This window comes from Copidosoma floridanum, unplaced genomic scaffold (assembly GCF_036245765.1).
Source record: "Copidosoma floridanum isolate Cflo_tuat_1 unplaced genomic scaffold, Cflo_Japanese_pri ptg000009l, whole genome shotgun sequence".
Classification (NCBI taxonomy): domain Eukaryota; kingdom Metazoa; phylum Arthropoda; class Insecta; order Hymenoptera; family Encyrtidae; genus Copidosoma; species Copidosoma floridanum.
In genome coordinates this window covers 4,948,861-4,962,878 of record NW_028321886.1, presented here as the reverse complement: position 1 = coordinate 4,962,878, position 14,018 = coordinate 4,948,861, and the positions used below count along the sequence as shown (strand labels likewise).

General features: G+C 34.2%; 2 protein-coding genes across 2 annotated transcripts; one reads left to right on the top strand and one right to left on the bottom strand.

The window, feature by feature from the left end:
• Positions 1-4,161: 4,161 nt before the first annotated feature.
• On the top strand, positions 4,162-9,709 carry LOC106646019 (nuclear FMR1 interacting protein 1). Its single transcript, XM_014362013.2, has 6 exons — positions 4,162-4,997; positions 5,214-5,405; positions 8,058-8,374; positions 8,461-8,696; positions 8,770-8,994; positions 9,061-9,709. The coding sequence occupies exons 1-6, from the start codon at positions 4,539-4,541 to the stop codon at positions 9,399-9,401; spliced, it is 1,770 nt and encodes a 589-aa protein (XP_014217499.2). The 5' UTR covers positions 4,162-4,538; the 3' UTR covers positions 9,402-9,709.
• Positions 9,581-13,450, bottom strand: LOC106646020 (8-oxo-dGDP phosphatase NUDT18). Its single transcript, XM_014362014.2, has 5 exons — positions 12,998-13,450; positions 11,359-11,506; positions 10,853-11,248; positions 10,670-10,775; positions 9,581-10,576 (listed from the first exon to the last, which is right to left on the bottom strand). Exons 1-5 carry the CDS (start codon positions 13,104-13,106, stop codon positions 10,337-10,339), a joined length of 999 nt encoding a protein of 332 aa, XP_014217500.1. The 5' UTR covers positions 13,107-13,450; the 3' UTR covers positions 9,581-10,336.
• Positions 13,451-14,018: the final 568 nt, after the last annotated feature.

Genomic DNA, 14,018 nt, shown 5'->3' with positions numbered 1-14,018 from the left:
TATTTGTAAACTTGCCGTAAACAGCACAGCCAATGTTAACTTTTTATTTTCTATCTACACAACTAGTTGCGGCTGGTTTTAGCGTTTCAGATTTCTAAACTAAAAAGTGGCCCTAAAATTCTGGAGGAAAGCTTTAGATATTTTAGGCCCTAGAGCCATGTTGTCAATTATAAACCAGCCGCAACTTATTTGACAGATACAAAATGAAAATTCAACATTTTCTGTGCTGTTTGCGGCAAGTTTACAATTTATCTATTACTCAAAAGTATAAATATATAGGAGGTCAATATTCGTATAAAACATACACTGCAAACTTGCCGCAAGTAGCACAAACATCGTTAATTATTTATTTTGTATCTATTTCAAGAGTTGCGGCTGGTTTATAAGTGACTAAATGGCTCTAGGGCTAAGCTGCCTAAAGCTCTCTTTCAGAATTTCAGAAGCAATTTTTGGCCAAAAAAATCACTACCGCTAGATGGCGCTGATCCAAATGATTATTACTACTTGTAGTAGAGCCATTTGATCAATTATAAACCAGCCGCAACTAATTTCATGAATACAAAATAAAAAGTTAACGTTGTTTGCACTGTTTGCGTCAAGTTTACAATTCATCTATTACCCAAAAGTGTAAATATAAGGGAGGTCAATATTGGTGTAAAACATACACTGCAAACTTGCCGCAAGTAGCACAAACATTGTTAATTATTTATTTTGTATCTATTTCAAGAGTTGCGGCTGGTTTATAAGTAATTAAATGGCTCTAGGGCTAAGCTGCCTAAAGCTCTCCTTCAGAATTTCAGAAGCAATTTTTGGCCAAAAAAATCACGACCGCTAGATGGCGCTGATCCAAATGATTATTACTACTTGTAGTAGAGCCATTTAATCAATTATAAACCAGCCGCAACTGATTTTGTAAATACAAAATGAAAAGTTAACATTTTCTGTGCTGTTTGCGGCAAGTTTGCAATGTATCTTTTACCCGAAAGTATAAATATATAGGAAGTCAATATTCGTATAAAAGGTGCAATGCAAACTTGCCGCAAACAGCACAAACAATGTTAACTTTTCATTTTGTATTTACAAAATCAGTTGCGGCTGGTTTATAATTGATTAAATGGCTCTACTACAAGTAGTAATAATCATTTGGATCAGCGCCATCTAGCGGTCGTGATTTTTTTGGCCAAAAATTGCTTCTGAAATTCTGAAGGAGAGCTTTAGGCAGCTTAGCCCTAGAGCCATTTAATTACTTATAAACCAGCCGCAACTCTTGAAATAGATACAAAATAAATAGTTAACAATGTTTGTGCTACTTGCGGCAAGTTTGCAGTGTATGTTTTACACCAATATTGACCTCCCTTATATTTACACTTTTGGGTAATAGATGAATTGTAAACTTGACGCAAACAGTGCAAACAACGTTAACTTTTTATTTTGTATTCATGAAATCAGTTGCGGCTGGTTTATAAGTAATTAAATGGCTCTAGGGCTAAGCTGCCTAAAGCTCTCTTTCAGAATTTCAGAAGCAATTTTTGGCCAAAAAAATCACTACCGCTAGATGGCGCTGATCCAAATGATTATTACTACTTGTAGTAGAGCCATTTGATCAATTATAAACCAGCCGCAACTGATTTTGTAAATACAAAATGAAAAGTTAACATTGTTTGTGCTGTTTGCGGCAAGTTTGCATTGCACCTTTTATACGAATATTGACTTCCTATATATTTATACTTTCGGGTAAAAGATACATTGCAAACTTGCCGCAAACAGCACAGAAAATGTTAACTTTTCATTTTGTATTTACAAAATCAGTTGCGGCTGGTTTATAATTGATCAAATGGCTCTACTACAAGTAGTAATAATCATTTGGATCAGCGCCATCTAGCGGTAGTGATTTTTTTGGCCAAAAATTGCTTCTGAAATTCTGAAAGAGAGCTTTAGGCAGCTTAGCCCTAGAGCCATTTAATTACTTATAAACCAGCCGCAACTGATTTCATGAATACAAAATAAAAAGTTAACGTTGTTTGCACTGTTTGCGTCAAGTTTACAATTCATCTATTACCCAAAAGTGTAAATATAAGGGAGGTCAATATTGGTGTAAAACATACACTGCAAACTTGCCGCAAGTAGCACAAACATTGTTAACTATTTATTTTGTATCTATTTCAAGAGTTGCGGCTGGTTTATAAGTAATTAAATGGCTCTAGGGCTAAGCTGCCTAAAGCTCTCCTTCAGAATTTCAGAAGCAATTTTTGGCCAAAAAAATCACGACCGCTAGATGGCGCTGATCCAAATGATTATTACTACTTGTAGTAGAGCCATTTAATCAATTATAAACCAGCCGCAACTGATTTTGTAAATACAAAATGAAAAGTTAACATTGTTTGTGCTGTTTGCGGCAAGTTTGCATTGCACCTTTTATACGAATATTGACTTCCTATATATTTATACTTTCGGGTAAAAGATACATTGCAAACTTGCCGCAAACAGCACAGAAAATGTTAACTTTTCATTTTGTATTTACAAAATCAGTTGCGGCTGGTTTATAATTGATTAAATGGCTCTACTACAAGTAGTAATAATCATTTGGATCAGCGCCATCTAGCGGTCGTGATTTTTTTGGCCAAAAATTGCTTCTGAAATTCTGAAGGAGAGCTTTAGGCAGCTTAGCCCTAGAGCCATTTAATTACTTATAAACCAGCCGCAACTCTTGAAATAGATACAAAATAAATAATTAACAATGTTTGTGCTACTTGCGGCAAGTTTGCAGTGTATGTTTTACACCAATATTGACCTCCCTTATATTTACACTTTTGGGTAATAGATGAATTGTAAACTTGACGCAAACAGTGCAAACAACGTTAACTTTTTATTTTGTATTCATGAAATTAGTTGCGGCTGGTTTATAATTGATCAAATGGCTCTACTACAAGTAGTAATAATCATTTGGATCAGCGCCATCTAGCGGTAGTGATTTTTTTGGCCAAAAATTGCTTCTGAAATTCTGAAAGAGAGCTTTAGGCAGCTTAGCCCTAGAGCCATTTAGTCACTTATAAACCAGCCGCAACTCTTGAAATAGATACAAAATAAATAATTAACGATGTTTGTGCTACTTGCGGCAAGTTTGCAGTGTATGTTTTATACGAATATTGACCTCCTATATATTTATACTTTTGAGTAATAGATAAATTGTAAACTTGCCGCAAACAGCACAGAAAATGTTGAATTTTCATTTTGTATCTGTCAAATAAGTTGCGGCTGGTTTATAATTGACAACATGGCTCTAGGGCCTAAAATATCTAAAGCTTTCCTCCAGAATTTTAGGGCCACTTTTTAGTTTAGAAATCTGAAACGCTAAAACCAGCCGCAACTAGTTGTGTAGATAGAAAATAAAAAGTTAACATTGGCTGTGCTGTTTACGGCAAGTTTACAAATAATCTTTTGCCTGAAAATCGACCTCCTATAAGAATATTAATACTTTTGTATGAATAATAATTTATCAATTGCATTGTAAAATTACGTGTGAAATGAAGAGTTAAAAGTAAAGTTTGAAATTATGTCATTGTTTACTGTCATTGAACATTTCGCATGTGTGCAATAAATTGATACAGGATTATACAGATACCTATTATTTTGCTGGGTGAGAAAGACGGATATTTGGTTTTGTTAGCATATTCCAGCGGTAATAATGCATATTTGGAATCTATGTTATATATTTATACAGCTTAAAATGTTTAAATATTAATCATGTGTGCCTATATTTACCAACTTATTTGTATAAATTGAACTTTATACAAAAACTCATGATACAATCATATTGATTGTCTCAATCATTATTCTAAACGTTAGTGAAAAAGGCGGTTAAGGACGTATACTTAGCCTGCGGACTATGGGTGTATTCCGCAAATGCTGCCAGCAGTTAAGTTACGTAGGTCGTGGTAACGCCGCATGGTCGGGTAGCGCTAGCGTCAACCTGTACTAACTGTCGGTGGGTTCCGCATGTCAACAAACTCCGAAATATCAGATGGCATGGGAGCGAAAACAGTAAAAAATATCAAAGTTTGTTGACATGCGGAACCCACCGACAGTTAGTACAGGTTGACGCTAGCGCTGCCAGACCATGCGGCGTTACCACGACCTACGTAACTTAACTGCTGGCAGCATTTGCGGAATACGCCCTGTATCGTTAATCGTTACTTCGTACTTAGTATAATTCGTAATTTGGTAGTCGATCTGCACTGATGACACTTAACTCCTATACGGAAGCCCGGTACTTAACTAACTCCTGCTCAAACTCTACCGAGTTAGTATTTGTAATTGAACTCGAGGTTAAACTGCACACTGATAGAAGTGGTTAGTATTTCTGTTGACGACTTGTGCAGCTGTACTGTTCAGAAGCGGGTTAAGATTTTAAATAAATTACTTACGTTTTTGCGCTGGTGGACCAAGTGTATAGAAACTATAGTACAAGTAGTGTGTACAAATACTCAACTGATTTCAACTGAGCAAAAAAGAGCAAGACTTATTACCTGTGTCCAAGCATGAGTCCACTCAATCGTGGTCCTATTATGGGTCCGAGAGCTCCACAACCAACCACGAGACAGATGTCGAGGTACGGACGAGGGCCACCACCACCACCGTTGCCTGGCATGTCCCGTTTGATGGCACCAGTGGTGGCACCACCCATTGCTTTGTTCGGATCACCTCGAAGCCGGCACATCCCTCCGATTCCCATGATGCCCAGACCGAATCACATGCCACCCCGCGGAGTATCAATTTTCGCGCCCGGATTGCGAGGTCGACCACCAGTACCACCCATGCATCCTATGTCGCTGATGCCTCCCATGCCCATGAGAGGGCCCATGGTTCCACCACATCCTTTAATGCGACCTGGTCCCAGGGGTATGCTTCCTCCGCATGCTCTGCCACACATGAGGCCGAGACTCCCAATCATCAATAAACCCAAAAATAACACCTCTAAGAAGGACAACAAACTTGAGGTGAGGCTCTGCTGTTGTACTAATCGAACTAATATTCCTCTTAAGTATAGATGAATATATATTAATTAATACTTACTGTAGTTGAATATTATTTCATAAACATTAACACGAAGCACTATAATCAAATAACCATCACACCTTGATTTCGTATTGACAATCAATTTTGTTATTCTTGCATGCTGCTTTTGTTGACCTGCTTATTTCCTTGAATCATAGGACCTTGAAATGAAAAAGCCGTGGATGACCGACGAAATCCGGAGTGAAATTCAAAAGAAAAATAAATTGTATGCTAAAGCCAAAAAGAACAAGAATGCCAAGGAGTGGGAAGAATTCAAAGATTTAAGAAATAAAGTCACTCGCATGATAAGGGATGCCAAAAACGAATACCTTGCAAAACACCCTGAACAGGTATTTATGCTTCTGATGGTTGTCTATATTAAAAATGCCTGTACTTACTGATTTTTGGGTTTATGAATGGATTGTAATAATCTTAAAAATTTAGGATAAATCAGTTTGTACAAATTCTAATTTTAGAAGACAGTTTATCCATGAATCCATTTGTACTAATTGCATATCGTACGTTACATTATACTGAAATAATTTATAAAAGTTAATATTTTATTCCTGAAAATAAAGGAAAATATAAAAATCATCCATAGAAAGTTTAAGGTGGATGAAAAATATTTAAATCCAGCTGTTGCAACCCCAGACCAAACGTATTTTCTTCTTGAGTATAAAAAATATTAGATTCAATTTAAATCAATAGTATTTGAAAACAATTGATTTCTCTTAAAACGAAGCCAATGGTTTTTAAATTTCATTTCATTACAGGTTGCTCAGATAACCGCTGAAAAGAAAATTGTTGAAAATGAAAGTGTTCAGATAAGTGAGAACACATCTAAGCAAACAGAGCAAACGGAGCTAAATGGGGAGAGCAAGCCTTCCAGCAAACAGGCACAGTCTTAAAGCTTCATAGGCTACTCCTCTGTAAATTATTCAAGTGATTGATTCATATTGAAATACCGTCATTATTTATACGTCTAATCTATATTGATGCTTTAATTCTTTTTGTTACTTACGAAATCCATAAGATAACATTTCGGATTTCAATTTAATGCCACTAGTAATTTGAAAAAAATTTTTAATGAATACATTCTTTTTCTGTTAATTATTCACGTTTATATAAAATATACCGCTATATTTTATAACGAGTAACTAATTTTTTATTTGTTCAAGGGAACTTAGATTTGTCAATGTGTGATTTTATGACACTCAATGACCTTGTAACAATATTTTAATACAAATAGTACACCACAATGTTTAAGTAATGCTATTTACGGCACGCTATAAACGAAGTTTATCAGTTGAAAGGAAGTAATGTAAATGTATGTGACATAACTGTTCTCTTTTCTCTTAATCAAAGTATCAGATTAAAAAAAATGTTTAAAAGTTGTACTTCTATCTGTCAAAGTACTTTTTTTTTATGCTATGGTATATTTTGCAGAAAAAAGTAAAAGTTTGGCTTTTACATTTGGTATATATTTTTTTGTTAATTCTAAAGTCATACTATTTAGAAATTCTATGCACATTTTTTCGAAACAAGTCTTAACATTTCCTTGTTTTCTTTTAAGATTCCGAACAATCAATGTGATTTTTGTATGTCTACTGGTCTATAAATGCAAAAAATTACAATCCTATTATACGTCCTAATCGCTCTTTGAATAATAAAATATGTAATGCTTCAAGCTGTTCAATAAATTTCTTTTTGAAATCTATTATTTTTAAGTTCATAAGCTACTTAAACTTAATAGTTTAATGCATTTCTGTTTTGTTCTCAGTTATACAGAGACATTTATTTATTTTTTTTTTTTTTACTTCTAACAGTATATCTGAATCACACCTTTTCTTGAAAATAATTTTTTATGTCAAAAGTGGGTATAAAACTAGTTAACTAAATAATTTTTATTTTAAAAAAGGAAAAATATGCTTCTATTATGAATTGCCTTTATAGCATTTGTTTTTCCGATAAGAATTAATTAGTAGTAATAAGTTTTATGGTAAGGAGATATAACGCTTTCCGGGGGTACTTAAGTCTTGATCTTTATTGTGCTCTATATATTAGCTGAGTACATCAGCTTCAAGTCTATCTGATAATAACCAATTGAATAAATAAATTAACTTTAAATCATGTCTTTCTTTCATAGCTATTTAATTTGGACTCACAAAAAAGCAATTCTAGGATTTTTTTCGAGGTTTATAATTTAACAAGTCTATTGCATTATTGACGCGAATAAATTTAATACGTCTAACTTTCTATAAATATAAAAAATACATAGTTGCTTTAAAGCATTTCACAATAGAAGCTATTTGATATTAAAGGACTTTATCTAAGCTTGCAGCATTGCAGTATTTAATTTCATCTCATGAATTTGTTGCATTAATAGTTTATACCAGTTACCTTTAAGATCTTTAGTCGAATCATAGTTGATTATAAGGTTTTTTTTTTATTTAAGGCTAAAGACATTTTTTTTGTATTTAAGTCGTGTAATGTATAAATAAATATTTGTAGAAATTTAAAAAGTGGTGATTTTTTCCAGAACAGACAAATTTGCTGTACTTTTTAATAATTATTTTAATGTATAAATGATTAAGGTTTACTATCAAGGTAAATTTAGTTGATCTAATTTTCAATGGGTGATTGTGGAACTCGAAACTCTTGTGTACAAACTGTCTCCATTGTTATGATGCCTTGATTTAATCACGTTTTAATTTTTGATGCAAAAAAATTCATTTTAGCATACTTATAAAATAAAATTTCAAAATTATTCCAAGAAAAATATAAGCTATTCTGTTACAACACGATTTTATTTTCTAGTTTTCTGAAAAAACACAACGTGTAAAAATTTGTTAAATTTCTTCAAAGACATAATTTGTGTGTAACTAATCTCCGGCCTCCGCAACCGAGGAAAGTCGCTACTTTTCTACTATCGATCGTTGCAGTCATTATATTTGTAATTGTAATATTATTAAAAAGATCAGTTTTAAATTTATCATTTCCAGGCGCAATTTTACGAACACGAACCTGATTTTGCGTACGATGAGAAGGAAGACAGCAATGACGAAGAAGAGGACAACAATGAAGAAGAAGAAGCATGTTTGTATTGTGAAACGTGTGACAGAGATTTTGCGTCGCAAGAAATTTTGGAGCGTCACGTTCAAGAGCATCAAACCTGCAAAATCGATGGTTGCACGTTTACAGCTCATCCAAAGATTGTAGAGAAACACATCGCTATGCAACACACAACAGGCCTCTATGAGAGAATGAAGCACGTGATGAGCGACGGCGATATCGAAAAATGGAAAGCAGAGAGAAAAAAGTATGTTTTTTTTTCATCTTTATCATAAGCAGAATCGTTTCGTTATGACAAACTTTTTCAACAATAAATGCAATTTATGCAAAAAGGCGGTATCCTATGGCTACCAACAAAAAGCTTGGGGAAGCGGAGCAATTAGAAAAAAGGAAGCGTGGAGAAGTTGTGGGGAATCACAATGAAAAACATCGACGTGATACCGTCAAAAAAGAGCAGACTCGAAAAAGTTTCAAGAAAAGGCGTAATAGGCAAAGGAGAAATCACATTCCTGAGAAATCAGTTGTTAACAAAGAAACTTACAGAGGCTTATTGCCTTTTGCCGGCACTGGTAAGTTAAGAAAAAATTGTCGACGAGTTAAATGCTATTAAAAAAAAAAAATTTGAAATTTATTTTTTTGCAGCTATCTTGGATGAGACGCAAGGGTCAAGCGATGAATCTCTAAAAGAAGAAACTGTGGTAGATCAAAAAGAAGAAGCTGTGATATGTAAAGTTTCAGAAATAAGTGACATCGAAATTTCCGATGAAGATCAACAAAATGTGACATTTGATAAGAAAGAATTAAAACCAGAAGTTGGTACTTCTAAAGTTTTAAGTTTAGTAGCTGATTATGGAAGTGATTCTGATGGTAATTATTGCATTCTTGATACTCATGTTATCAAAACGGTCGTTTTAAATCTTATTTTTTCTTTAGATGAGCAACCTGAGGAAAAACCTATTATAAAATACATGGTGCATGAAGAATATAAAGATTCACAAAAAGTAGAACCAGAAACAGGATTAGTTGAAAAAGTCACACATGCCAAAAAAAATGTAGGAGTGAAAAATAGCTCTAGTATCTCTGTTGGTAGTAAAAAAAGAAATACTACTGACAATGAAAGACAGTTTGATAGATCTCAAAGTCATAATAGCACAAAATATTCTAACAGTAGGTTGAGATTACTAAACAAATTATTGGCACGGTCTATACAGCACGAAAGGAATGCTATTTTTCAGTGCATCACGTTTATAAAAAATAATAATTTTTTAGACTGAACAATTGTGAAGGTTTTTTAAATTTTATGTAAGATTCATGTGATAAGAAACGACGCTTACTTATTGTTGAATCTGTTTTGTACAAAAATATACTAAAAGATTTATATCTTGAAAATATCAATGATGTGATAGGTTGATAATTACATAAAGTAAAGTTATTTACGATTTTTATTCCGTCTTTTATTAACAAAATACAATATAAAATATTTCAAATATAACTAATACGTGAACAATAGTGTAGTAACTGTACTTTTTATAAGTTTGAGGACTAAGTTAAATATAATTTCACAGTGGTTAACATGCATGTGTTTAACTTGTGTCTTGAATAAAGTAGTTTGTCATACTAATTTTACAATAAATTTTTTTTTTTGTACATTAATTATTCAATGTATCAAGAATTTTATAAATCTAGAGCATATCACCTCCTTCATGACAAATCAGAGTCGCGCTAGCCAATGACTACTGGTATTTCTAGCTGACTAAGAAAAAACGGTTAAAAAGTTCATTCAAATCTGCTAAAAAAATTTACATGATTATGTGTTGTCAGTCAATTTAAAAAAAAAATAAAATAACGATTCTAACAGAAATTTAAATTCTAGTTTATATTTGATATGCCAAAGTTACAGTTTTCCATACTGTTTTTATCTACAGTTCATGCGACAACACTCTTTAAACTCTTATTCACACTATTACTAGTCAATAAATATTCCATCTAAAAATTTATTTTATATCTTACTATACCAAAATTTTTATAAATGCATGATAATTTAAATTTTATTAAACATTACAAATCACCGATACGACTAAAATTTTTCGAGTTAGTCATACTACTAACATTATGTACAATTGTTTAAAGGCAATTTGAAGAAAAAAAAATCAATTCAGGAAGTTTGAAAAATAAATTGTACTTCCAAAGAAGATATGTATCGATATGATCAACGAATAACGTTTAGTGCAATCGTCATATTGCGAGGCAATCGAGACGTTATTGTGTCCGCAAGAGCTTGGGGCAACTCATGCCAGATATATTTTCCATTGATAGACACCTCCTCTAATGGTGGCCTGAACGATATGAGCAGTGTCAGACAGAGGCCATCGCCCTCTCCAATACCACTGTACTCTACTGATAACAAGCCGTGAGGCTTATGTTGTGGAATCCCTTCTCCAAAAATGTCCTTAAAAATCAAAAACGAGACCGTAAGTATTGAAAAAAAAAAAAAAAAAAAAAAAAAAAAAACATTTGTTAAAATTTAAAAATAAATACTTACCACCATAAACCTGTGTAAAGTAGAGTGCAGATTTTTTCCTGGATTAATTTCGCAAACTGGCAGATGTAACGACGTTTTCTCTGACATGAGTACATGTAATCTATTCCTGTACAAAAAGAATCGATGATTAAAAAACAAAGCAAAAACATAGATTGTGATCATCTATAAGTTATAGACACTCACGTCGCTTTCTTTTTGATGCAAACGATAAGTCTCAGGTACAATTTGTTACGAGCCCTCTCGACCGGCAAAACGTTCGCGTGCCACGGCCCGCCAATTTTACTGACGTAATCCCTGCCCTTCTGTACGAGAGTCAGAATATCACTGGATCTGAGCTGCAAGCTCGTCACCTCCCGAACCCAGCAGGCCTGCAATGACTCCTCGTTGGACTGGTCCGGGGTCTTCAAGCTACCCCCAATAATACTCCCGGTCATGACGAATCTGAACCAAGAACCGCTCGCGCACTCGACCATCAACAGTGTTTTCGGGTCCATCAGTAGGCCGGTTTCTTCCAACACTTCGCGCTTCATCGCGTCGACGAGATTCTCGTGTTGCTCGACTCGTCCTGCTGGCAGGTACCTTGATAAATCATGTAAATTACAATCCGACGCAAGAATTTTTTTTTTTTTTTTTTTTTTAATCACGATTTGTGGAGGCTTTTAAATAATAAAGGGAGAAGAGCTACAAACCATTTTCCCATGCAAGACGGCTTGGCTTCTTGTATCATGAGCACTTCGTCGTGTTCATTAATTAAAACAGCCGCCACGATGTAAGTGACCGTTTTTTGACACACTGGCACGTACGACGAACTCACTGCTGGCTTTATTCCATTGGCCTCTGGAATATTGATACACAATTATTCAATAAACATGAATTTCAAGGAAAAGTTACGCATACTAAATTAAGCAAATGATTGCACTAAAAATTTAAATTGTTTTTTTTTAAATGCCTATCCTTGAAAGTTCGAAAAATTTCGCACACGCAAATCCGACGTGGAGAGATAATCTGTGCTGCTTCCTATGACATCGTATTGCTAAAAATTGCATAAAATTTGTGAGCACGCAAGTCTTTGATAAATCCTGTCGTTTACATTTTTGCCTGTTTTACATTTCATGCCTCGTTCATACTAATTTTTATTTTTATGTATTATAATATTGTTTCGTACCAATATTAACTCCGTCCAGGTTTGAATAGTGTGGGGGAAAACCCCTGAAAAAAGTCCCCGGAAAACTACTTATACAGAGAAAAATCTATGTCACATTAGATAGTGTGTGTCCAAGTTATCTTGAAAATCTTAACAGATGAAAAAATCTGAGCCATCATCTAGAAATCAAATTTTATTAACCCGTTCCATCTCAGCACGTAATAATAGTATCTTTAAATTTCGAGCCAATTAATAATGTCTTCAATATAATACATTGTGCAGCAAAATTAAGTTTATCAAGAAAATATTTTGATGCATTCATACCTATTTAGAAAGTTAATATAAACATAAGCAAATTCTCAAATATTTTCGTTGGCTCATCAAAGAAATATTTCAGAACAATGTAGTACAGCATCGCCGAGAGCGGGCGCGCTTTTTCCTCCAATTATTGCTTGAATAAAAAAACAGTGTACTTAAGTATACCGCTGAAAGGAAATAATAAACAGTGGAAACGCCGAGCTGCGCTCTCCGTACTGTGTGTGTATTAATTTCGCGCTCCTCTCGGCAATTATTAATTATTATAGGTTTAGAGTGAAGCAAAGCAATCCTATAACTATTTTCGTAAGTAAATGGCAAAAGAAAAAGAAAACAGAGAAATGAGTATAAGACATATACACACAGAGTACTTACACCCGACTAAGCAAACTTTCTAGCAACTTTTTTTCTCTCCTCTTTTCTCTCTCGTGCTTCCTCTCGCGCACGTATATAGAAGAAGCCTCTAATTAACCCACATTATAACCTGTACCTACCGATCTAAACCCAAATCATTTCCAAGTTTCCAACGCATTCTTTTTCTCTTCCATGATAGCTTTTTTACGATTTATTGTTGAAATGATTCCAGTAATAACAACGGCTTTATACCCCAACTCTCATGTCATTTAAATGGATCCCACGTTGGCACGTATCTCCTATACGTCAATAAATAAGTGACATATCGTTATATCGTATACACAATTCAACAACAAACATCATTACAGAGAAAGTAAACATGAATTCCGGAGCAACTTTATAGTCGGAGAAGACTTTGCAAGTAAAAATAAAATATTTAGGTATCAATTTATTTTGGAGTAATGTAGAATATGTAGATACCTATATACATATACGTTTGTTTATGTCACACTCACCGGCGCTCTCGTTCTGCTGCTCCAGACTGTAGTCGCAAAGGTCATCGGCGACCCGTGTATTTTGGCCCGCGAGCACGTGCCTGATCTCGTCCTCGATCACGTCAGGCATCTTTCACTATAGGACACACCAACGCTGAAGTACACCAACAACACACCCACTCACTCAATTGTTTGTATATATATTTATCAAAAGTACAAAAATGAATGAAATAAAATTAAAAAAAAAAAAATAAATAAATAAATAAAAAAGCTGAAATAAGTTATTGACGCGCACAACACCAGCACCTCATCGGGCAATAATCTGCGGGCCACAGCAGAAAGGCGAGGCGGATCCCCGCGAGCCAGACACCTAACGGGGTATCGGCCCAGCCCCCCAGCCACTATTGCAGCAGTAGCCACTCCACTCCATTGCAGTAAAACATGTATACCTACTACAGTGTTTGTAGTCGCGTCGTCGGAGAGAGAGAGTTCTCTCTTTCCTCTTTTTTCCGCAGGGAGGGAGATACTATAAAATAATATACACAAAACCATTTTGCGAAAAATGTAATGTAATCAATAATGGGCGGAATGCGACGTCCGAAATTACATTTTTTTTTTAAGTTGAAAACTTTTGACGCAATTCAAATTTTTTGTGAAAAAGTTATGAAAATTCTTATAACAGTTTGCGTTGCATTGCTTTGCATAACGAAGTTTTCTTGAAAGGATCCCATGTATAAATAAGGATTTGTAGCTAGCATAAGTATAAAATACAAGAATACTAAGTAATCTTTGAGTGTTCGTAAATTCCATCTACATCCATTCGTACCTTTAATACATCATTAATTGTATCTACATGTAATACGCAGCTATTCAAACATGTGTGTATCATCGACGATTTTGATACGTACATATTGTATTCTCCTTTGGTTTATTTAAATACCAAAAAAGGATCGATGCTAATAATTGAGTAAACACGATGATTGAAAATGTAAAATTTCAAAGTGGCTGGATATTTATTTGAGGGTTTTTATTACTTTTGAAC

Bases quoted from the DNA above. Each gene is read 5' to 3' on its own strand.
- LOC106646020 (XM_014362014.2), bottom strand. From the start codon at position 13,106: ATGCCTGACGTGATCGAGGACGAGATCAGGCACGTGCTCGCGGGCCAA. The intron at 11,507-12,997 runs GTGAGTGTGACA...TCAATATTCCAG, and splicing joins GCAGCAGAACGAGAGCGCCG to AGGCCAATGGAATAAAGCCA. The intron at 11,249-11,358 runs GTTTGTAGCTCT...TGATTTATCAAG, and splicing joins CCGTCTTGCATGGGAAAATG to GTACCTGCCAGCAGGACGAG.
- LOC106646019 (XM_014362013.2), top strand. From the start codon at position 4,539: ATGAGTCCACTCAATCGTGGTCCTATTATGGGTCCGAGAGCTCCACAA. The intron at 8,697-8,769 runs GTAAGTTAAGAA...ATTTTTTTGCAG, and splicing joins ATTGCCTTTTGCCGGCACTG to CTATCTTGGATGAGACGCAA. The intron at 8,995-9,060 runs GTAATTATTGCA...TTTTTTCTTTAG, and splicing joins TTATGGAAGTGATTCTGATG to ATGAGCAACCTGAGGAAAAA.